This window comes from Phocoena sinus, chromosome 16 (assembly GCF_008692025.1).
Source record: "Phocoena sinus isolate mPhoSin1 chromosome 16, mPhoSin1.pri, whole genome shotgun sequence".
In the NCBI taxonomy this organism is placed as follows: Eukaryota; Metazoa; Chordata; class Mammalia; order Artiodactyla; family Phocoenidae; genus Phocoena; species Phocoena sinus.
In genome coordinates this window covers 23,902,498-23,925,547 of record NC_045778.1, presented here as the reverse complement: position 1 = coordinate 23,925,547, position 23,050 = coordinate 23,902,498, and the positions used below count along the sequence as shown (strand labels likewise).

The 23,050-nt window shown below is 56.3% G+C and overlaps 2 protein-coding genes across 8 annotated transcripts in view; one reads left to right on the top strand and one right to left on the bottom strand.

Moving 5' to 3' along the window:
* LOC116741766 (cadherin-23) overlaps window positions 1-17,812 on the bottom strand; it is an 89,743-nt gene extending 71,931 nt beyond the window's left edge. The window contains exons 1-10 of one of the 6 annotated variants that reach the window (XM_032608777.1): window positions 16,163-17,812; window positions 15,873-15,933; window positions 14,759-14,907; window positions 10,408-10,543; window positions 8,472-8,860; window positions 7,523-7,624; window positions 7,202-7,204; window positions 3,209-3,358; window positions 1,758-1,886; window positions 702-830 (exon numbers count right to left, since the gene is read on the bottom strand). In XM_032608777.1, the coding sequence (XP_032464668.1) occupies window positions 702-830; window positions 1,758-1,886; window positions 3,209-3,358; window positions 7,202-7,204; window positions 7,523-7,624; window positions 8,472-8,860; window positions 10,408-10,543; window positions 14,759-14,860 (1,140 nt within the window). In that variant the 5' untranslated portion in view covers window positions 14,861-14,907; window positions 15,873-15,933; window positions 16,163-17,812. Of the gene's footprint in view, window positions 1-701; window positions 831-1,757; window positions 1,887-3,208; window positions 3,359-7,201; window positions 7,205-7,522; window positions 7,625-7,821; window positions 8,042-8,471; window positions 8,861-10,407; window positions 10,544-14,758; window positions 14,908-15,872 lie in introns of those variants that run through there. The other 5 variants (XM_032608774.1, XM_032608776.1, XM_032608775.1 and 2 more) reach the window with 5 other exon arrangements.
* On the top strand, window positions 610-21,976 carry C16H10orf105 (chromosome 16 C10orf105 homolog). Of its 2 annotated transcripts, XM_032608791.1 has the most exons (3): window positions 610-628; window positions 16,114-16,218; window positions 21,569-21,976. In XM_032608791.1, the coding sequence occupies exons 2-3, from the start codon at window positions 16,137-16,139 to the stop codon at window positions 21,940-21,942; spliced, it is 456 nt and encodes a 151-aa protein (XP_032464682.1). In that variant the 5' UTR covers window positions 610-628; window positions 16,114-16,136; the 3' UTR covers window positions 21,943-21,976. The 2 variants fall into 2 exon arrangements, with proteins under 2 accessions (XP_032464682.1, XP_032464683.1); XM_032608792.1 differs by lacking the exon at window positions 610-628 and having other exon boundaries at window positions 16,197-16,319.
* The last annotated feature ends 1,074 nt before the right edge of the window (window positions 21,977-23,050 follow it).

Sequence of the window (23,050 nt, the reverse complement as noted above, 5' to 3'; positions counted from 1 at the left end):
TATTGGAAACAAACTTACGGTTGCCAAAGGGGAAATGTGGGGTAACGGATAAATCAGGAACTTGGGATTAACGTGTACACACTACTATATATAAGCTAGATAATCAACAAGGACCTACTGTATAGCACGGGTTCTCAATATTCTGTGACAACCTACATAAGAAACTGAAAAAGAATGAATACATGTATAACTGAATCACTTCGCTGTACAACTGAAACTAACACAACATTGTAAATCAACTATATTCCAATACCATTTTTTTTAAATGAGCTGTTTTATTTAAAAGCAGCTCTCCCAGGGTAAACCTTAGTTTCCTGTTGATGGTGAAAGGCCACTTTCTTCTTCCCCTCTCCTTTCCATCCAAACCACAAAAAGTTACCACATTTCAGGACCTGGCCTAGGTGTTAGGGATAGAATCGTGAATGAGTAAGCCACGACCCCATCTCTGTGATCTGACAAACTATGGATCGGGCAGATATTTATGTGCTGTTTTTTTTTTTTTTCTTTTGGCCACACCACGTGGGATCTTAGTTCCCCAACCAGGGATCGAACCTGCGCCCCCTGCGTGGAAGCGTGGCGTCTTAACCACTGGACCGCCAGGGAAGTCCCCAGGCAGATATTTAAACAGGTGCGTCACGGTCGGCTCACACCCACTGTCCACTCCAGACGTCCAGCTATATGGGCACCAGAACCACCCTCACCTCGTTGACGCTGACGTTGTATCCAAAGGGGCTCTCGATCACCGGGGGGTTGTCATTGACATCCAGGATGGTCACCTGCAGGATGTGGTCCTTCTTGCGTGGAGGGGTGCCACGGTCGGATGCCACAACCTGCGAGGAGGGGGATGACTGGAGTCAGGGCTAAAAGGATCAGCAATATGGAGTCCAAATGGGCTGCCTGTTCAGTGGGCATGGGGGGGACTGAGAGGCCAGAGAGACTTGCTGGCCCATCCCCGCCCCCTGCCCCTTGGGGTGTCCCCAAGGCTTTCACCTTCTGCTCCATGCTGCAAACAACCGTTGCCCAATACTTGTCTGTTTGGTAACCGTCCTTTGCAATCTGACTCTGATGTGCTCGGTCTTTACCTCCCCATCCTGCCGCTGACTGTGACCCTGGGCCTGCAACCAGACCCAGGGCTCCTGCCTTTGGCTTCAAGGCCTCTGTTCCATGCACTCAGACCTGGTCTCTGGCCAATAGAGGAACAGTCTCAAATAATCTTTTGGGCAATGAGCTGGAGTCCTAACCATAGCCTGAGCCTGTCCCTAGGAGCCCTGATGTTTCCTGGAGGCCTGTAGAAAGTGTTCTAGAGCTCAGACGCCTGCAGAAGCATGGCCCTGGGGTCCCCAGAGACCCCTCAGGAAACGCGGTAGCCTCAGCAATTTCAGCAACAGTGGTGGTCTTCATTATTCCTCACCTCAGCAGAGGAAGCCAGGTTTTTCTGCCCATTGCACAAGAGGGGAAACCGAGGCCCAGACAGAGTAAACAGCTTGCCCAAGGTCATACTGTGTCTGTGGAGGAGTCGGCTCTATCAGCTGCCAGGCTTTCTCTCCTGGCTCTGGCAGCAGGCACAGACACCTCTGCCGTTTCCTGCTCTGGGTCCAGAAACCCCTTCCAGGATGCCCTTTCCAGGTCAGCCTCACTCACGCTCTTGGTCCTAAGGGGTGCTGCCTGCCCACGGCACTTGGTGACAGCAGGAAGCTGAAAGCCAGGGCGTGCTCATGGGCTGAGCTCTCTTGGGATGGAAGGCAGTTGGTGCTCACCTTGAGGATGTAGTGGTCCAGCTCTTCTCTGTCCAGGGGTCTGGCCACAAACACTTCGCCAATGGAGTCGTTGGTGGTGATGATCTCAAAGGCCCCGGCAATGTTGCCAGAGGCCAGGGAGAAGACCACCTGTAAGGGAAGAGAGAGGATGAGGGGCGAGGGGTGAAGAAACGGGGAGGACCAGCAGCTGGCCAGGCCAGGGAGCACCCTCCCGCCCACCTGAGCCCCCTGCTCAGCCTGGGAGAGTGAGAAGAATGTGCTTTATTCAGAAGTGCTTACATCCTTCAAAATGAGGGTGGCAGGTCCACAGAGTGGGCGCAGGGCCTATGACAGGCTAGGGGTGGGGGTGATGCGAGCATACTGGCCTGGGGCCAGGTGCAAGTCCCACATGAGATTTCCCAGGGCGGGGAAGCACTGAGCCCCCCTGCGGGGAGCAGGCGTGGCCCTGGTGTCACATGGGCTCTGTTCGGCTCTCACAGCGACCCTGTCAAAGGGAGCTGTTCTCTTCAGCTCAGAGAGGAGGCTCAGGAACAAGAAGTCACTGGCAAGGTCACACAGCTTGCAAGGGCCCAAGAGAACAAGGATTTGAACCCATAGGCTTCCAACTCCACAGCCAGCATCTCTTGGTCCCCTAGAGGTGTGCAAGCATTTAAAAACCAGTGGAGGGCTTCCCTGGTGGCGCAGTGGTTGAGAGGCCGCCTGCCGACGCGGGGGACGGGGCTTCGTGCCCCAGTCTGGGAGGGTCCCGCGTGCCGCAGAGCGCCTGGGCCCGTGAGCCATGGCCGCCGAGCCTGCGCGTCCGGAGCCTGGGCTCCGCAATGGGAGAGGCCACAGCGGTGAGAGGCCCGCGTACCGCAGAATAAATAAATAAATAAAAACCAGTGGAAACCTCCTGAAACACACCTCAATTTGTAGGACAGATCAAAGTGGTGTGAAGACTGGTGTGCTCTGTCACCCCTCTTCCTTGTGCTCAGGGGGTGCCCAAACCTGCCGTGGTAGGGAGCATTTCTTGCCAGGGGACAGGGAGGGGGCCCTGAGAAGCAGGGGGAGGAGTGTGATCTCTTGGGGCCCTGGGTCCTCGTGGGGAGGGTTGGCCCAGGGCTGGCACACAGGGGTGAGATGCTGTGTGGTTCGTGGATGAGGTGACCAAGGAGTCACTGGGGAAATTAAACCCCCTCTGTGTTCAGCTTGCCACGGGGACTGAGCCGTGGCCAGCCTTGGGTCTCGTGTTCCCTGGACACAAGCAGGGCTGACAGCTTGCACAGCTCTGTCTCCTTCCCTGGACCATGGACTGCGGTGAGGGCAGGGCGGACCTGCTCAGGGCCCAGCAGAGCCTGGATGACTCTGCTTCCTGCTCAGGGAGGGGATGGCTTTGGAGGTCCCCTCCGGCTGAGGGGCTGTGGGAGTCCCTACTGACAGGGCAGATCTGGACTATCTCACTTGGTGCCCACCTGCCCGTTGCTGCCGGCGTCGGGGTCCCGGGCCTTGACAATGGCCACGCGCTGGCCCACGGGGCAGTCCTCGGGCACACTGACGGCCGAGTCGGACGTGAAGTCGAACCGGGGGCTGTTGTCATTCTCGTCCAGCACAGTGATGTAGACCTGGATGTGAACATGGCCAGAGACCTCCCACCTTCTTCCCCTCCCTGACCCCAAACAGAGGGTCCCGCTGTGGGCCCAGTGGGGACCGGATCTCCAATCAGTTCCAGAAAGTCAGCAAGCTTTCAGAGCCTGCCTAGGCCAACCCTGACTTTACACAGAGGCCCTGAACGCATTTCTTCTAGAAGTCTGGTGGGGGAGGGCTGCACACACTCAAGTGCTGGGGCCTGGCGGGGGGACTCAGAGGTGGTGGGGCCTTGGAGAACCGGAAGGCATGGGCCCTGGCTAAAGGAAACGGAGGCTACTCGGCTCCAGATCCGTGAGGGTGTGTCAGCCTGGCACGGGCAGAGCTTCCTGTTTTTCCAGAGGAACTAGGAATCCAGATTTTTATGTGGAATTAGGTGGTGATAGTAAAAAAAAATTGTTTTTTGCGGGCCAGCTAAAACACATCTGGCAACCAGATCCTGCCCAAAGGCCTCTTCACTTTCACCTTTAGATCAGAGGAAAGGAAACAGGGCTCAGGAGCAGGAGAGGGGTCACAAGGCAGCTTGGTGGTCCCAGTGGGGAGAGGGCAGACGGGGAAGAGAGGGGAATTTCCAACTACCAGATAGAAACAGGGAACATGCAAGTTGCATGCAAAGAGCACATTGTTTTGTGTCTGCAGCTCAGGCTTCTCCTGCAGGGTTTGAATAGCAAGCCTGGAGAGAAGGCCTGGCTGGGGTGCAGCTTCCAGCCCATGGATGGCCATGGGCCACACAGCCAGAGTCGTAGGTACCCCTCGGGTTCACTGATGAGGGGATTGCAGTGTGGGGGGAGGGGAGGAGGCTCAGGTTCTAGCAATCCCAAGCCAGGCCTTCTCCCACCACCCTGCTCCAGGCCAGATCCCATCCTCTCCTTCCCCAGGCCTGGGGCTCTGGGGCTCCCAGGCCTACCTGCCTCCTGGTGTGCACAGGACTCCATGGGGAGCCTGTGGAACCTCACCACGACTCAGAGAAGATTCCACTTCATCCCCCCTCCTTCCTAATCAGGACTATCCCCTTCTCAGTTCTAGCCACGCTTCCATATTTCAGGCAGCCGTCAGAACTGTAGGCAACAAACCCAGGCTTCGCAGCAGGACCAGCTTTACCACTTACTAGCTGTGTGATTTGGCAAAAGTTATTCAACCTCTCTGATTTTCCATTTCCTCAGATGAAAGTAGGAACGAGAACACCTACAGAATCAGGAGGCTGGAAGGAATAAATGAGCCAACAAATGTGGTCCTTGTCCTGCTTCTGGCCTGGCAGACAGGCAGGATGTCACCTGCCAAGACGCTGCCCACCCATCATAAATTTTGGTCAGGGAGTTCTGTGGAGTCCCGGAGCCCCAGTCTGCTCACCCATGAAATGGGCATAATAATGTCTACCACCCTGTTCTCAGGAAGAAAACAAACAAGCCCTCCGCAATCTGATCCCTCCCAAACTCTCTCACTCTGGTCAAGGCCTTGTTGGGACTCCGCATGCTTCCTGCCACCGCAGGGCCTCTGCACCCGCTGTTCCCTCTGCCTGAAATGCTCTTCCTTCTCTACTGTGTAAACTCCTATGCTTTCTGAGGAGCTCAGCTTGAGTCACTTCCTCCGGGAAGCCCTCCTTGATTTCCCTGACGCCTTGTTATCCACTCTCTCGTGGCATATATTTATTGGTGTGGTAGTTTGATCAGTGTCTTTCCCCTACTCCATCTTATGCCTGTGAAGGCAGAAGCCACGTCTGATTTTGGTTTCCCATTGTATGTACCCTGAGCCCAACCCAGAGCCTGGCACACAGTAGGTGCTCCCTCCACATTTGCTACTCTGATGAGGTGTTCCCAACAGTGGGGAGTCTGCATCAGTGAGTGCGTTAGGAAGGCAGGTACCAAGATCTACGGGAATGAGCTATGGGCCTTCGTCCCCACCCAGGGTCTCAGGGCCCAAATCTCCCCTCCCTGATCCCTCAAAAGCCCGGGGGTGTTACTCAGAGCTCCTACGGCTCTGAGTAACCCCCCAGCCACCCCCGCCCAGCCTGCCCCTTCTGCTACCTCCCCACCCCTCTCAGGGTCACGGGGGCTGCCGGCGCTGAGGAGGAGTCAGGTGTAGGTGAGCTGTGGTTTGGGGGTTCCGGCCTCGCAGAGGAAATGGTGGTGCCTTTAAAAGGCCCCTCAGCTTGCCTCCACCCTGGCACCTCCAACAAGTTTGGGACTGACAGGGCTGGTGTATCTGGGGCAGTGGCCCCTGGGAGCCTCTGAGAGGAAGCCAGAGCAGAACAAAGGGGGGTGGGTCCTGCTTCCTGGAAGAGGGTGAAGGGACTGTGGCAATACAGGGGCCCACGGAGGAGTGTGTGTTCTGAAACGCCCTCGCCAGCCCCAGCACAGGAAGTGGCTGCCTGGTCCACGAGGGGCTTCGGCAGCCTCGGGAGGGACAGCCCTACTGCTCACCAGGCTCTACCTGGACTCAAGCCCCCTGACTCCACACAACAGGGGCGAGGGGAGACTGGGCCCATTTTATGGATGAGGCTGCTGAGGCTTGTGAGAGGGCTCCATTTAACCCCTCTGAGCCTTAGATCCTCTGCTGGGGAAGACCAGGAGCCTCGCCACGAGCTGTGGGACACAGGGCACCTGCCCACCATCTGCCACCTGACGGCCCTGCTCACCGGCTGCCCTCGGGGACCTGGGGGGGTCGAGGGGAGCTGTGGGGGCTCACCGCTGCTCGCCGCCTCGCTCACCCCAGGCTCGCCCCGTGGATGGAGGGGCCTTTTGGGTTCGGCCAAGCCACAACCAGGGCCACTGGAGCCGGCACCTTGAGGGAACCATGGGGCACAGGATGCCAAGCAGCTGCATTTGGCTCTTAGCCTGGACACCGGGTTGGTCTATCCCTTTAGGCTAAGGTGAAAAGGGCTCAGCAGGGGTGAAAATGTGGCTGTAACCAAGGCTGATGATGAGCTGGACACCCATGTGGTCTACAGATGGCCTCAGACCTGTCTGGCTGGGGCCCAAGCCGAATCGATTGTTAAATGTTCTCATTATCACTGCAGGATTCCACCCCATGACCCGCCCCTGGGGCCCACCTTCATATCCACCCCTAGCCTGAGGTCACCATTTCTCTACCCTTCTAGGAGTCTTGTCTGCACCTCTGACCTCAGCAGTCAACCTCCCCGAAGTTCACAAGGTCTCTGTGCCTTTACTTAGAGCCCTCAAGGGCAGTGACTCACACCATATGCCCACTGCTGCCCTTGCCCACACTCCCCTGGCCCTGGTGCCCCACTTCACACGACTACTGTAACATACTCCTAACACTGACCCCGAGAGAGGGAAGGGGGCTCCCTTACAGACCCCGCTCCCATCACCCCTCCTAGTTTACAAAGGCTTCCCATCGGCCAGCTCCATCACATCCTCTGAGGAAGGCAGGGCAGTTGGTATGATACCCACTTTAGACCCGAGGAAAGGAAGCACAGAGAGGTTGAGCAATTAGCCTTGTCACACAGCCGCTGAGGAGTAGAGCTGGGATGAGGCCTCAGTGTTCCCTCCACTGTGTGTCCCACATACTCCTTGTTAGTGCAGTGCCCACCCCAGGACCCACTGGGGGTGGGCTTGACAGGACAAGGAGGGCAGAGGGGACAGAGCTGGACGTGGAGCTCGTGCTCGGGAGGGGCCTGGGCTCAGGTGTGAGAGTGGATGGGTGGGGGAGTTTGGGAGGGGTCTGAGCAGGGACCAGCTGCAGTCCTGTCCACGTGCCCTCTCCCCCAGGAGAGGCAGGAAGGCCCAGTGCCACACAGCGCCCAAGCCAGCAATGGCCACAGACAACCCACAGGGGAGGGCACCAGTCCATGGGCTACTCACCTTCTGTAGGCAGAGGCGGCAGGAGGCGGCCAAGGGAGAGAAAAGGCAAAGATGCAGATGGTCAGCACTCCCAGCTCTTCCAGCCCCACTCCAAGCAGTGGTCTGTGGAGGATGCCACCCCTCCCCCCACCTGAGGTCTCAGCCCTGCCCAGGCTGCCCGGGAAGGTGTGGCATGGCCGGCTGCAGTGCCATTCCTGGGCTACCTAAACCCTCACCCACTGCCTGCCTGCATGCTGGGTGGCTGGTGAAGATGTCAGTTTGGGGGAACTTGGAGCAGTGACAGGCTGTACCCGTGGGGCTCTCGGCCGGGGATCCACTCACCACGGTGGAGTCCACCTTGGGGCCGCCGTCGTCTGCCACCACCGTCAAGGTGTAGAAGTCGTTTTTCTCCCGGTCCACCAGGCCCTTGACGGTGATCACACCCTGCAGGGAGGGGGTCAGATGGGCAGTGACATCGTATCCCAAGCAGTCCTGTGCCCTGGCCAAACTAGACTCCTTGCCAACCCGGGACATTCTGTCCACTTTCCCACCTTCACATTACTGCCTCTGCTGGCATAACTTCTCCGTGAAGCTCTGCCCGCTGAAATCCTACTTCTCTCTCAATCCCACTCGGATATTACCTCTTCCATGCAGGCTTCCCACTTCCCCAGCCAGGTACGATCGCTCTCTTTATCTGGGCCCCAAAGGCGCTCCATTACACCTCTATTGTAGATCTTTTCATCTCTTCCCTTGTGATGCTCTGATCTGCATCCTTGATTATTCCCACTTCTACTCCTAGCCTGAGAGCTCTCTGAGGGCTGCAAAGGGTCTTGTTCATCTCTGTGTCCCCAGCATGCCCCGGAACAAAGTGTGGCACATCGTAGCAATTATTACTGTGCTTATTTTCAAAGAAGGGATTCTGAGAGAAAACACTCTAACGCAAAGATGGAGGAGTAAGATCCAGGCAGTAGATAAGACATCGCTGCACCAGACACCTAACGAAGACTACTAGCTACTGCAGTGAGGCATGAAATTTATATCTGAGCCACGGTACAAAGGGAAACACGATGACTCGCACAGCTTTCGTTATCTAGTAAGAAGAAGACAGCAGGTTGCCTGTGTATAAACTTGACCTTATCCCTGCATACTAAAGCGATGTATTACGGGGACGTTTATCTTTATGACAAAGAAGAGTGCTGGGCATATAGAAGGAGCTCAATGAACGCTGGTTAGCTTTACAGGAATTGAGCTTCCTGCCCTCAGAGAGAACCCTTGCTGTGCCATCCCTCACCGTGATGGCATCTATCTTGAAGAGGGCTTTGGCCTGGGCGCTGGTGTAGGCATCAAAGCGGTAGGTGATCTGGTTGAGGTTGTCAATGGAGTAGGCCTGGACCCGTACGATCTCGGTGCCCAGTGCCAGGTTCTCCAGGATGGCGACCTCGTAGGAGGCGTTGGAGAATTGCACAGCTTCGTCCAGCTCGTTGAGCAGAGTGATGTAGACAGTGCAGAAGCCCTGGTTGAAGGGGGGTGCCTGGTCGGTGGCGGACACGTTCATCAGGTAGCTGGTCTTGGTCTCGTAGTCCAGGTAATCCACGGTGACAATAAGCCCCGTGCTCTCATCAATCTCGAACTTCCCCTCCGCGCCTGACAGGATGCGGTACTTCACCAGGCCACCATCCCCTACAGGAGGGCACAAGAGGCTATGCAGTCCCAGGTGGGGGTGGGCTGCCTTGTGGCTTTACAAGCTGCCCCAGCACACCCACTGCTGTCCCAGAGGGACAGGGTGAGAGGCCTCGGCTCACCTACCCAGCGTGCACCACCCCCCGCCTCTGGGTCTGATTGTCCCAAGAGAAACTGTCGAGGACGGGGTCAAGGTTAAGGACGGCAAGGCCCAGCACACACTCTTGACGCCCTCTGGGGCCTGGCCTTGAGACGAGAGATATGCCAGAGCAGGTTGGTTCTGCTCCTGGAGCCGTAAAATTCAAGCCCAAGCACCTCCCTTGGGTATCTGGACAAGGAGAGGGTGGGGAAATTAGGGATCCCTTGTAGTGGAGGCTTTGATTTAGAAAGCGTTCGACCGGGGCAGCACCCTCAGAAGTGGCTAAGCCTTCATTTGGTCTCTACAGCCAAAGGGTTCCAGTGCCAGGGTCACCTTTCTCTGCTCTCCCTACTCCCTCCACCCCCACTTCCTGGGCCTTGGAATACACGCTTCAACCAGGAGCTAGAGTTGGGATTCCTTAGCTGAAGTCCACATACTTCAAAGAGAATGATTATAAAATCACTCAGGAGATCCCAGACTTCCTTGAAATTATTTGCAAAACTCTGGGCATGCATTCTTTCTGGGAAGGGACCCATAGCTTTCACTAGTTTCTCAGACAGATTCCTGACCCAGAAAATGTCTTGAACCATTAGCCTCCAGCAATGTATGTGATCTGAACTGTATAGAGGTGCCATTTATTAAGGGAGAACAATTGCTTGGGAGTTTTCAGGCCTATTTCTCCCTCTACTCCAGCCCGTGCTCCAGGTGAGCTGGGGGTGCTGACAGGGGCTGGGCTGGGAGCCACCAGAGCAACTGACATGAAAGAAGGGCAGGAGCTGGGAAATCAGAAGCACAGGAAGGAGGTTTTCTCTGGCTGTATCCCTGGCCTGCGGCACAGGCCCAGACAGCCAGGCCCTGTGAAGAGGCCCACAGTGACCTGGTCATCTTTCTCCTTCATTTTGTGCTGCTAACGGTAGCTACCTCTAGGGCTCGGGGCCTTCGGCGAGGTCTGGGCTGCCTTCAGGGATGGCCACAGCCCTGTAGAACAGGACACTGCCTCTTGTGAAATGTGTGTGTGCCAGGCCCTGGGCGGCGCTGGCTGGAGGAGCAGGCTTCAGCCAGCTTTTGGACAAGTCCTTTATCCCTCCCAACCCTGCCTAGCCCTTAGCCAAAGGTTAGCCAGGAGCTGCCAGGTTCTGGGACGACAAATCCGGACTTCCCAAGCTTGTGACCTCTCCTCTCTCTGCCCAGAAATCAGGGTAACTCCCCATGACTCCCATCCTCCTGGGACTGGGAATCTGGTGGGGATGCCACCAAGACTGTCCCATGAGCCCCTCCCCACCTGGGAGCCACTCAATGGGGGAGCCGAGGCATCCTGAGGATGACAGGCCCCGCGGGAGAGGGAGGCATGAGCCGGGGCGGGTCACTCTGGGGAATGGACTCCCCGGCTTCCTCCTGCCAGCCTCACCAGTGTCTCGGTCCGTGGCTCGGACGACGATGACCGACGTGCCGATGCCCGCCGTCTCGCGAAGCTCCAGGCGGCTGTACTGCTGCTGCGTGAACACTGGGGCCTCGTCGTTGACATCCTCCACGTATACTATCACCTGCACGAGCCGGGCCAGGGATGAAAGGTCGGGGGGTGGGGTTGGGCAAGCCCAGGGCTGCGCCCACCCGAGCCTGCCTGTCTGGTCACTGCTCTCCTGGGCAAGCTGTGAGCTCCCTACGGAGGGCCTAGGGCTGTCCGGTAGGTCACCATGTTCCCCCACCCTGCACAGTACCTGGCGCGTGGCAGGTGCTTAAATATCATGTTAGAGAACGAACTTTGTCTTGCTCTTGGCTCTGCTGCCAATCCTGTGGGAACCTGTGGCTAACGAGTGAAACTTGGGCCGTCCGATTTCTCAGCTATGAAACGGGTAACATCAATTTAACAGTTCACGCCCTGTCCCACTCCTAGGATGGTTGTGAAGACAAAATGAGCCAGGGTCTTGCAAAAGTGCCTGAAAAGTTTAAAGGGACCCCATTCAACTATCAAGATACATCTGGGAGAACAGAAATGAAAACGTTAAGTATGGCGGTAGCAGAGGATGTTGGTGCTCAGACTACTCTAGATTCTCCTGTGCTTTCTCTGGTGCTCTCACTGCCAGCAGCCAGAACTGTGGTTCTTTGTTGGGGACTAACCCCAGCCCCCGCTGCTGCTGGAGCCAGAGACACCCAGAGAGCCGGAGGTGCCTGGGAATTACGTCCCACACTGGCTAAGGCAGCCCTTAGCCACTGACTGACGGGGCAGCTGAGATGACTCTCTCCAGAGCTCCCTGTGGGACTGAGTCACAGTTTCCTGTGTTCCACTTTGCTGGCTGCCTTTCCTTCCTGGTCCCAAGCCCCTTCTGGCTTTTCCTGGGAACACTTCCTATACTTCCCACTCGTCACTTTCACACCAATCCTTGTCTCAGGATTTGCTTCTGCAGACCCTGCCCAAGACAGTGGCTATGTCTGAATTGTGGAATTATGCATAATTTTCATCACTGCTTATTTACATTTTCTAATTTCTCTTTAATGAACATGTATGTCTTACATAACAACAAAAAACAGTTCAAAAGATGTTTATGGAGAGAGATGTTATAGCTAGAGATCAGCACCCCACCCTTCTTTCTGTGCACTTCCATCCCCCCCGCCCCCCCCCCCCCCACACACACACACAGGAGCATGGGAGGGTCTGGTCCAGGTATGGGCAGGACCAGGGCTATGTCTAGAAGGATCAGTGTGGTGGGGAGGGGAGTTATAGGCAGAGACCAGAGAGTGGTGGCACTCAAGGAGGCCCAGGGCTCCTGCCTCTCTTCCCAGATGAGGGAACAGAGGCCCAAAGATGGGGGACTTGCCCGAGGCCTCATGGTCACCGAGAGCTGGAAAGAGAGTGGGGCTTCTCCTGCTTCCGGGTCTAGCAACCTTACCACTCTTTGCTATATCCTGGGGATGAGCTGGCCCCCAAACAGGAGAGATACCCTACTTCCAGTCTAAAAGAGCCAGGGCCAGCAGGAAGTGGCCAGCAGAGCGGGTGGGGAGTCAATGGGGTAGGGGCAATGACATGTGGCGTGGATTTCACATGTGTGGTCACCAGCACCGATGGTGGCGCGAGGCCTCGTCTGAGGGCACAAATATTTGGTTTCTGATCTGATCACTGCCTCTCAGATCAGCCCCAGCTTCTCTTCCAGGGTTAGCTGGGAATTAGCTGGACAGAAGGGAAGGGGGCTTCTGTTGGTATAAGTGGAAATGGTGCTCTGACCAGTGGAGAACTGTGAGGTGAGTGGGGTGGCAGAGCCACCGGGGAGGAGAAGTTTATGGGGGTTAAGGTTTCTCTACTTCCCTGCTCTTGGGGCCTGTGTAGCCCTGCTATGTCATCGAATTTTCATGTTCAGACACCCAGAACCCACTATGCAAACTAGCGTGCCTACTTCAGAGCACAGCTGCTCACAAGCCAGAACCTTCTAAGTCTGCCTTCACCAAGAACTTGGCTGGGGAGATCCTGGGTGGGGCGGGTGGGTGTGGGGGGGGATTTGCATGGATGAATTTCAGGAACTCTCCTGCCGTAAACAGAAGCTGCCCATCCATCTTTTGAAACTGTGAACCTTCCCCTTCCCAAGTCTGCTTGTCCAAATGGCCTTGACTCCAAGGGTGGCGGGGAAAACACAGAGTTAGTCTGACAGTGCAATAAACAAAGGGAGGTGGCATGGAGCCTGGGTGTGGCCCTCCATGAGACTGGCTGCATGCCACTGTCCTCTAACCGGTCTCAGCCTTGTTTTTAGCAGCAGAGACAGGAGGTAAAAGGCTGTGTGGTTTGCAAACCTGAGAGACGCAGATGTACAGGAAACAGCCAGGTCTGCCAAGTTCTTGCTGGGCAGCAAGGCTCAGCGACTGAGCTACCGGGCTCCCTGGGTTCCCAGCCCCAATCTCTGTCCAATGCTGCGCCATCCCAAGGGGACGAGGCAGGAGATGTGTGTGCGTGCGCACCTGTGCGGTGTGCACGTGGGGCCCCAGCCTCTACGAGGACCGTTTCACTTCACACTCCCTGGCCCCTCATCTGTGCTGTCCTGGTCTCTGAAGCAGGAACAGGAGAATGTGGATTGTCCCTACAAGCCAGGTCTGCTGCTGCTGGGAAAATGAGTCCAGGGAGTCCCTATACTGTCTTCAGGAAGGTCCCCAGCTTTCCCAGGGCTCAGGGGTGTGGGAGCTGGCTACTGTAAGGGCCATCAAGTCCTGGTCCTAGGGCCAGCAACCAAATTCCCACCTTAAAAATGACTCTTTGGGGATAAGGCAGCAGTGGCCTCTGTGCTCTGGAACCTTCCGTGAGGCAGCGTAGTACCGTGGTTAAGAGAACAGCCCTGAGCTGACTGCCTGGGTGTGAAGGCTGGCTCTGTCTGCCCTTACTGCTATGGGACTCTAAACACATTGGCGAAGCCCTCCTTGCCTCAGTCTCCTCATCTATAAGATGGGTATAATAACAGTGCCTACCTCATGGGGTTTTTATGAGGCTTAAATGAGTTCAATAAGTAATTCACGTGCTGATTTAATATCTCGCAGTCATGCAGGTGAGCGTGGCTGTGTGGGGCTGCCCTGGTGCACATTCGGGTAACTGTCTCACCCTCAGTCACCAGGGCCCTGGAATCAAGCAGTCCCAAGGTATAAATACCCGAGGGATCTGACCCCCTCAGCCATCTCCATCTGGGAAGATCTCACTTAGAGGGGCAGCCTAAAAGGACCCAGGTTTCCCTTCCCATCTCCTCCTGGGGCAGAGCTGCGGGGGCAACATCAGAAGACGGGCCAAGGCTGAGTCATCCGCTCCCCAGCACCTCCTTCGTGATGGTGACCCGAGGCAGGCTTCTGTTCACTGTTTCCAGCCTGAGGGAAACAGTGGGGCAGAGATGGGGCGATAAGAGGAGCTGATTCAGCCCCACTCAGTTCTGGGTAAAAGTCCCTGCTTGCTCCCCACCCCACCTTTTCCCATCTTCCTCCTACTCTTCACCTCTAGGGTCTGACTCACTTTCCATCTGGTTAAGGGGAAGGGGCTGGGGGCAGGATGGGGATGACTTGAAGGTTATCTCATTCATCACAGTCATCCCCTTGTCATAGGGCAGGAGAGTACACCAACCAGCCCAGCCAGTGGAATATCTGGGTGCACATTTTTGACCATTCGGGAAGATTAAGGTCGATTTGAGTTTAGCTCCATAGGGGAGGGGCCCGAGGTGAGTGAGGGTGGGCAGAAACGAATATATCTGATAGGGCAGTTGGGAGCGCTGACTGGAATATCTGGGGGACACTTCCAATGGAAAGAACACCGAACTGGGACTCAAAGACCTGGGCTCAAGTCCTGGTTCTATCACGAGTGACTTTTCTGTGCCTCAGTCTCCTCATTTGTAAAATGAAGTTGGCAACAGCTACAGCTCCGAGATCACGTATGGGAGATTTCCACCCTAAAGAGTCATGTGGATGCAGTGGCTTAGTATAGTAAGGACACCTCATCCCTTAGGATAGACATCAGTATCACTGATCCCTTTCTACATCTGGAGAAACTGAGGCTTAGAGCAAAATGACATGTCCAAGATCCCAGGCTCCCCCACCGTACCTGAGCTCCAGGTGTCATTTGGCACCTAAACTAGGGGTGGCCCTGCCCCCACCGGGTCCCAACTGGTGGCCAACTCTGGCCCACCTGAGGCCTTGGCCCAGCCCTGAGGTCGGCGCTGAACAGGCTGCAGGGCTTCACCGAGAGCTGTCCCAGTGTGTATCCCCACCACCCACACGCCCAGCCCGAGCGCCCCCCGCCTCACCCTGACGGAGCTCCGCATGGGGCCCAGGTCATGGTTGTAGGCCTCCACTATAAGAACGTGGGACGAGTTCCGCTCCCGGTCTAGGGGCCGGGGCCCTCGCATTAGGAGCCCACTGCTGACATGGATCCAGAAGTTGTTGCCATGGTTGCCTGCGTGGAGGGACAGATGATATGCATGGGCTCTGCCCTGGAGTAGGATGCTTGTGGGATTGCGGCGGTGGTGGGAGGGAAGCTGGGGAGCCCAGACCCACAGAATGCAGACCCTGCCCCGAGGTCTTAGGAGCTTGGCTGAAGCCTGAAGTGGCAAAGAAGCCTCTGCCTGATGCTGCCCTGGCCTAGCAGGGTTTGAGGGACGGGGCAGAAGCTCACTCTGTGACCCCTATGGAAGGCGTGCAGGTCCCCTGAGACTCCCATACCCAGCGGTGTCAGTAGATTCAATATTTCAGAGGACTCTGAGGCATTACAAAGAAAGGAACCCAAATCTAATTCTCTGTTGGGGGTTTAGTGGGGAAGCTCCCATTTCCTCATCTTGTGGACCCTGATATTCCTTTGGGATCCACCCACCTCCACTCTCAGTCCGTGTGCTTTGCATAGGGGTGATTTCACCCGACTGCAGAAATAAGCAGATCAGCACATTTTAGTCTCTGGCCATAGGGATGGGTTCAGGCATGGTCCCATGATTCCAGCTGGTCTAGTGAGACTCATTCTGGGGAGCTCACTGGGGGGCTGTCCTAGTGTCCAAGGCCATAGTGATTGGTTCAGGGATGGGCATATGACACACGTTGGGCCAATGAGGCTCAGTCTCTTGGGAGCTCACTGCCAGGGGCTGCCTTGTTCCCCAAGGCCCCCTCTGTCAGGGTGATATCCCACCATGGGACATGAGGAACTTGGGGAGCATAGCAATCGAATGCATCCTCACTTAAAATACAACAAACTTGGCGCAGATGACTGTAGAACATCCTGGTTTCTCCCTCTGACCTGCCCGCCCTGTGTGTATAGCGCTTGGGGCCTCTCTGGCTGCACCTCCCAAACCCTTGGCAGCCTAGAGAAGCTCTGCTATCCCCCGGGCAGGAGGGCCCGCCCCCCTCCCCGGCATCCTAGGTCAACCCACTCACCGTGAAGGATGCGGTACCATACACGCCCAAACTCGCCCTCGTCCGCATCCGTGGCTGTTAGCTGAGGGAGAATGAGATACATGGTTACTCCTTGAATTCCACTCACAGGCAGAGAAGGTGTTTCTGGAGTCCCTCCCCTTCCCTCACACCACTCCCAGCCCGTCCTGCCTAAACCCATGGTTTCCCACGAGGCTGGGGGTGTGGGAGAGGAGAGAGACACATCTTTCTCATCCCCCACTAGGAAACCTGTCTGCTGATGGCCCCATGCTGTCCTGTCCATGGCGAGGCACCTGCCAGCTCTGTTCCCTGACCCTCCTCCAGGTTCTCGGGGAGCACGGAGGAGAAGGTGGGTGACAGCACTGCAGCTCTCTGGATCCAGGCTTGACTAGCTCAGCCCTCCACAGTTCCCTCCTTCAGCCTTTTGAGATTCCAGGAGCCTCACCTGGGGTAGGTGGATTGCATGACTGCTCCTTGCCCACACTTCCTTGGTCTGAAGCTATTCTAGTCACACTGGCTCCCAGCCAGGCACTGTATACTATAACAGCCACACTGGGGAGACCCAGAAATCCCACCTCCCAAAGGTTCCATATCCATTCACACCGGGATCATTCCAGTGTATTCCAGCCCACCCAGCTTGCTTGGCTGTACCTCAGGCTTGTGGACTATCTCCAGGGGGACTTGGGGTACGCTGTTCTCACTCTGAGAACACCCGGTGCTTAGCCCTTTTGACAAGGAGTCTGGCCTTGAGGCTGTTGGCAGTCACAGCTGGCCCTGAGGTGTGTCCTGTCAAACTGCGAGCTGAACACCTCCTCTACCTGCCACATACCGGAAAGGAGCAGAGAACTCCCCTGCAAAGTGATACAGAGAGAGGCCCGAGCCTGCCTGGCTGGGCAGGCTCCCATGGGGCCACAGTACGTGTGACTCGCTTTGTAATGCCTGGGACTCTCCCACTTCTTCTGGATCTGCCCTCGTCTCTGCCAATCACTTCAACCCTGTGCTGTGCGTCTAAGGATTTTGAAAAGTGTGTTGATGGTGGGGAGAAGGGGAAGTCTGTTGGTGTGAAAGGAACGGAGGGTCTGGGTCAGGAACACCCAAGCGTGAATCCTGACTTTGTCACTTACTGGCTACGTGGCCATAGATACGTAACCCCACTGAGCCTCAGTAGGTACAATGATAACCAACCTTGCGGGGTTGATTAGAAATAATCTCTGCAAAGCATCTGGTCTGATGCCTGGTGCAGAGATAGATGTTGAAGGTTGGACATTATGAGATAGGCCACCTTTTCCTGGGAGGCCCTCTTGATTTATAATGGAGGTGGTATGGCTGGGTTGCCCCTTGCTGTGGAGTTCTTCTTCTCTCCCATGAGAAGTCTTAAGAGCTAATAGGTGGAGGGATGTAGTGGGGCACTTCAACAGTCCGGATCTGGAAGGGCTCAGGACAGGGGAGAGGGCCAAGCTGTCCAGTGGATGTCCTTGGGTGTCTTCCATCCGTGATGGGACTTCCCCTGGCAGCCTGCACCACCCTGGGAGTGTTGCCTCCTACCATCTAAGAAGAATGGAGGCCATAGATGAGGTGTGCAGTCAGCTTGGGAAGAGAAGGTGAAGGAAAATGAGATTCACTGAAGGGCGAGGTGCAAGATGCAGGAATCCCAGTAGGAGCTCTGGGCAGCGGGAACACCCTTAGGCTGATGCAGCTCATAGCACCAGATGCCTGGTGCCCATGCCTGCCCACTCTTTTCAGGGAGAGCACCAAATCCTACCACTAACTTGCTGGGTGACCCTGGCCAGGCCACACCTCTTTAGATCTCAGTTTCATCATCTGAGAGACAGGGGGATGGATGAGATGACCCCTCAGTCGTCTAATGGACTTTGACAATCCTATCCATTTGGGGCTATGCAGAGGATACTTCTTTTGTTGTCAAGGGCTAAGGGCAGGAGGGAAGAGCTAAATGCCAAAAACTGAGGCTCCAAAACAAGCAGGTGGAGCCCAGGCTCAGGTCTTGGGCAGAGCCACAACTCCTCACCTCCGTGTTATATCTCTGGGAGCTTGGGGGTCCTTGATGGGAAAGCTGCTTAAGACTTAGGCTCCTAAGCAGGCAGCTGGTTGCCAGGGAAGTGCTGGCTTCCAGGAAGAAAGGAGGCTGGGGGAGGGGGAGGGGGAGGGGGTGCGTGCGTGCCCGCGCCACCGCCTGGAGGGTCTCCAAGGGCCCACCCAAACTACAAGCAGCGCAGCCCTGGCTGTCTCTCAAAATCCTGTGCTTTCTGCCCTGTTATCTCTCTGACCTCTGAAAATGCCTCTCCCCCTCACTTCTGCAGCCAGACGCCCTCAAAGGGAGGGTGCTTTGCTGGGAAGCTGAGGGGAGGGGGGCCTGGGGATTATCAGGGCCCATCTCTCTGCCTGTTCCCCTCCTGCTGTGTGGCTTGTAGCCCCTCTCCCTGGTAACCTGAAGGCTGGCAGGCACTGAATAGCAAGCCGCTGGCTGCCCCTGACCATACTATTCAAACATCCAACGGGAAGGTGAGAGCTGTGGGTGCAGAGGCAGGGAAACCCTCCCCCTGCATCTCCCCAGTGCCTCCGCCCCTCCAGAGGGCTCCAAGGAGACAGGCTGGAGCGAGGCCGTGGGAAGGCGCGGTAGCTCCCAACTCCTCTGCAACGCTCCCCTCTCCCAGCCCAGTTGCCATACCTACCCTCCTGGCTGTCCCCTCCCTCAAGGCAGGGCCCAGGCTCTCCCAGACAAAGCCAGCTCTAACTGGAGAGTGAGGGGCGAAGGCCACTCTGCCTGGCTGGCTGAGGGGCACAGGGCAAGGCAGAGCCTAGGGCAGGTTGGGTCACAGTGGTGCCCGGTGCTCCTGGGGCCTCCCTTGGACAGCTGAGAAGACCCCTTCGCCCGGCTGGGGACTGCTGAGGGCTGGCTCTGAGGTCAGTGCTGGGGGGCTGGAGGAAAGTGGGGCTGCACCCTTCCTGGGGTACTTTAGGGAGAATGTGAGGGCGTGCTCAGACCTGGGGAATCCCTCTACTCTTCTGGAGAGCGGAAAGGCCCAGGTAGGAGCAGTGGTTAGTCCGAGGCTACACAGAAAGTCGTGCTGACATCAGTGCCCTCTGCTCACAGCGTGCCCTGCTCTGTGGAGCTCTGAACGAAGAAAGAAGGTTCTAGACTAAGCTTGCAGAGATATGTCCAGAGCAAGGCCTGCCGGCATGCCTTGGACTCCAACAGGCAGGGAGAGGCTTCAGCTGCTCTCAAAATCATTCCAAGCCTTGGTCTGATGGAGGTCTCCTTTCCCCAGAACGAAGGGTCCCTGCTGGCTGCTCAGAGAGGGTATCAAGGGGGCCTGCAGCTGGCTTTGCTGTGTGTCCCGGGGGGATGGCTTGATGTTTTCAAGCACTTTGGAACCTCTTGCTTTGAAGGAAAATACTCAAATGCTAATTATAGCCTCACTTATCTTTTTTTAAAGCGCTGCCCCAAGGACTGATGCCTGGACCTGCTTTTGCTGGCCTGATAGGGTCTCCAGATCCATGGGAAGGCCTTGAAATAGCATTAGGACTAGTAGGATTGAGACTTTTCCCACTTCCGAATGCCCTTTTCTTACTCCCAGCCAAGCACTGCCCTGCGTAGGACAGACGGACGGGCAGTTTTCTCATCATGGGACATGGTGGTGGGCACACCCCATCCTTCTTCCCTGCTCAGATTCAAGGAAGGGCCAACCCACGTATGGCCTGGCCAGAGCACTCTCTAGGCCTGATGCCTGGGAGGCAGAGGCCCTGGGCAGCTAGTTGGGCATGAGAGTTTCCATCTGGGAGCTGGGAGGGGTCATGTCCTGTCTGGAAATGCTGGAAGGAGTGTGGTGGGAACTGGGTGGGAGGGGGGTGGGGTGCACTGGATGCCCTCAGTCGCTGGGCACAGGGGAGGCTGCAGGCGGGAGGAGGCTGTGTACAGGCAGCCGGGAGTTAGGTCCTGTGGCTGCTGGTGAGTGCCTGGGGAGCGTGGGGCTGGGCCGCCCCTCTCCACTCCCCTCTACCTGCTGATTTGGACTCTGCAGCCCACGTGCAGAGCCTCGGCAGGGCACGACCTAAAGCCCTTCCTTCTGTCTAGTGTTGCTGCTAGACCTTGACTGAGTTAGAATAAGCTGCAAGTTGGGAAAAGGAGGGAAATCTGTTACCCACCAGGCTCATGAAAGTCTCCAAGGTCAAAGAGAAATAGATGATTATTTCTTATTAGACCCCCCTTTTGGATTTCCTGTCCTGTGTTTGTAGAAATCACAGATCACAAACGCTGGCCTGGAAGCTGGATGTAGCCTCCTTACGCATTTTGTTTGGCCTGTTGTAGTATTTTAAATATTTGAAAATTCATTTCGATTTTTTAAAAAATCAAGTTTGTTTGTCCTTTGCAGTGTCTTTTCCCCCCACCTCTCTCAACCAGATTTGAATTAGTTGCCAATATTTAAACATCAGGAACGTTTGCCTAAAAAGTCCAGATTTCTGGCTTCTCTCGGGAACCTGGAAGGGGACCACAGGGGCTTGCCTTCCGGCATTCCATCAGCCTGGCCGAGGCCCCTCGGCCTCTGCTCTCCAGGTAGGCCTGCCCACCTGTCCCGCTGATCACACGTTATCTACCATCTGCGCTCTGTAAGTGTTTTAATTTGCAGCCAGAAGCTCAGCTTGATTTTCCAGCTACAAGGACCACCTGCCATCCTCCCTCTAGTGGGATGATCCTAAGTGATAACAGGTGACTATGTCAGGGTTTCGAGCCCCATCTTGTCAACTCAGTTGCTCTCTGTGGGTTCTTCCCCACCTGTTCTCAGAGCTGCTCAGGGAGTCCTGGGAGAGAGTTGGGAGCCAACGGCGTGGCAAGGCCACTGGGCCAGGAGTCAGGAAACCTGGTCCTGGTCTTGCTTGCCCACTGGCTCACAGTGTGACCTTGGCAGTCCCTTATTTGGGCCTCAGTTTCCTCACTTGTCAAGGGAGCAGGTTGGTCTTCCTCAGGAAGCACCAATAGGAATTCCCCCGGGGCCAGGCAGGTGACACAGGTGTGCAGGGGGCCTGAGGGCAGGGAGTGCGGTGAGCTGGGGGCCAGCACCCTGTCTAAACGGGGCAGCTACGGCTCAGCCGCGGCCCCTGGGTGCCTGGCAGCAAGTGGCCCCACGTTGCCAGTGTTGAGATTCTGAAATTTCAAGAGAAGAAGCCAGATGTTCAGATATTTCTGCGAAATATCTTGGTTTCCTTTTGTTTTAAAAAAATATTCACAATTAATTTAAATTTATAAAAACACTGCAAGAACCCAGCAAAACACACTGGTGCGTCCCCAGTTTGCAGCCTTGGCATTAGATAACTGCTAGGGTCCTTGCCTGCCGCAGCCTCCTATGATTGATGAATCGTTCCTGGTCACAGAGCAAGTTAGTGATGGAGTTGGTCTTAGATCCCAAGTTTTCAGTCTAAGACTATTGTAATTCATGAAAACTGACTTTAAAATGCCGGAAGGCACTACCCTCGTGCCTCCTCCATGAGTTCACGTCCAGCTCTATCACTTTCCCAGTGTGTGACCTTAGACCTGTTACCTCGCCCAGCCTCATTGTTCTAACTTGTAAAATGATCGTAATGCTATCTGCAGCTAGGTTAGCTGTGTCTAGAGTCCATCAAAATTCCCCTCCCTCTCCAGTCCTAAGTCCACCTGATTTGTTTCTGTCCCATTCTTGTTGCAGGAGCCATGAGCACAGAGGGCCCCAGCCCCCTCGCCTTCCTCACAGCTCCTGTCACTCCGGGGAGGCTCTCAGTGGCAGTTGACCCCATCCCTGTGCTCATTGCCCTGGCCTGCATCTTCCTCCTGCTGGCCACCTGTCTGCTGTTCATGACCCTCTGCAAGCCCGCTGCACTGGATCCGAGGCGCCGCTGGGCCTGCGAGTGCATGCCGCACCACCCGGGGAGCCCCAGTGAGCCCCAGCTCCGGCTCTGGAAGCGCCTGGGCTCGCTGCGCCGCTCCCTGCACAGCTTCCGCCGTGGCTGGCCTGCCCCAAGGCGCCCCCTGCCGGGCAGAGAGGACCACGACTGTGACTGCATAGAATCTACAAAGATGTGACAGGAGTGCCCCCCTACTCCAGGGTCCATCTGCAGGCCCTCCTGCCTCAGACGGAAACTGGCACCACAGGCTGCAAGAGGACAGTGGCCCAAACAACATGGGCCACGCGCTCACCCCTACTGGTTCCCTGTGTGTCCAGGCCCGTGGCCTTTCCCAGAGACGTCCCCTGCAAGAATACCTTCCTTCCTGCAGACACTCTAGCTGCTGCCTGCTGGAAGACTCCTGGACCAAGCTGAGCACATGCAGCCATGTGGACCCTTGGCCCAAGGCTCTGAACGGTACAAACCTGGGGCCCCCAGGGCCCCTCTCTGACCACCAGGCACCAACCGTCTCCAGGAAGCAGCACCCCTGCTTCCCAACAGAAGCCCTGCCCGCCCTCCAGGTGCCAAAACCCAGCTCAGATTCCAGTACGAGTTGCTGAATGGCCAAAGGTTCCCTCCAGCCAAGTGAAATACTCAGCCCCTGCTGGGGATAAGGGAGTGTCCTGCCCTCTGTGCCAACTCAGTGCCCAAGGCAAAGGGGAACCCAGGGAGTCTTCTCCTCGGACTTCCTGGGCCTGCCAGCATTTGCCTATGATACACGGGAGCAGCCAGCACCCTTGGGTGGATCAGATGCTGGGTCCCTGCCGGGAGGAGGGGCAAGCAGGAGGAGCTCAACACCACCCAGCCAATCACAATCTCGGGGGTCATCTTGGCGTGCCCCCCCACCCCCCGACCCGGCCCCCATGCGCCTCTGCTAAGATGGATGAGGAAGGCGCTGAGAATGAGTTAAGAAGCTCCTTGCACAGGCCAGGGCTGGTCCTGTGTCAGAGTGGGAGGAGGCACTGCCAGCAGCTGGAGGTGTTGCTATCTGGGCTCTGAGGACACAACATAGCGGCTCCATGCGTCACCCAGGGAAGGAGGCGGCCTTCCTTCGAGTGGAGGGGTCCAGCTCTCTCCAGGACGGCTGTGGGCCCTCAGGCTCGGACCACATAACGTGTGCTATCTGTATTTTTGGCAACTGCTTCACTGACTGGCTACTGTCAAAGTAATCCCACACCAAGGTGGGCTTCTCAGAATCCCAAACCTTCAGCCTCTCGTCACGATGCTGGGGTTAAACACTTTGGTTG

Coding starts and splice junctions, on each gene's coding strand:
- C16H10orf105 (XM_032608791.1), top strand. CDS start 16,137: ATGCTGTCCTGTCCATGGCGAGGCACCTGCCAGCTCTGTTCCCTGACC. Junction 16,219..21,568: donor CGGGGAGCACGGAGGAGAAG/GTGGGTGACAGC, acceptor TTCTTGTTGCAG/GAGCCATGAGCACAGAGGGC.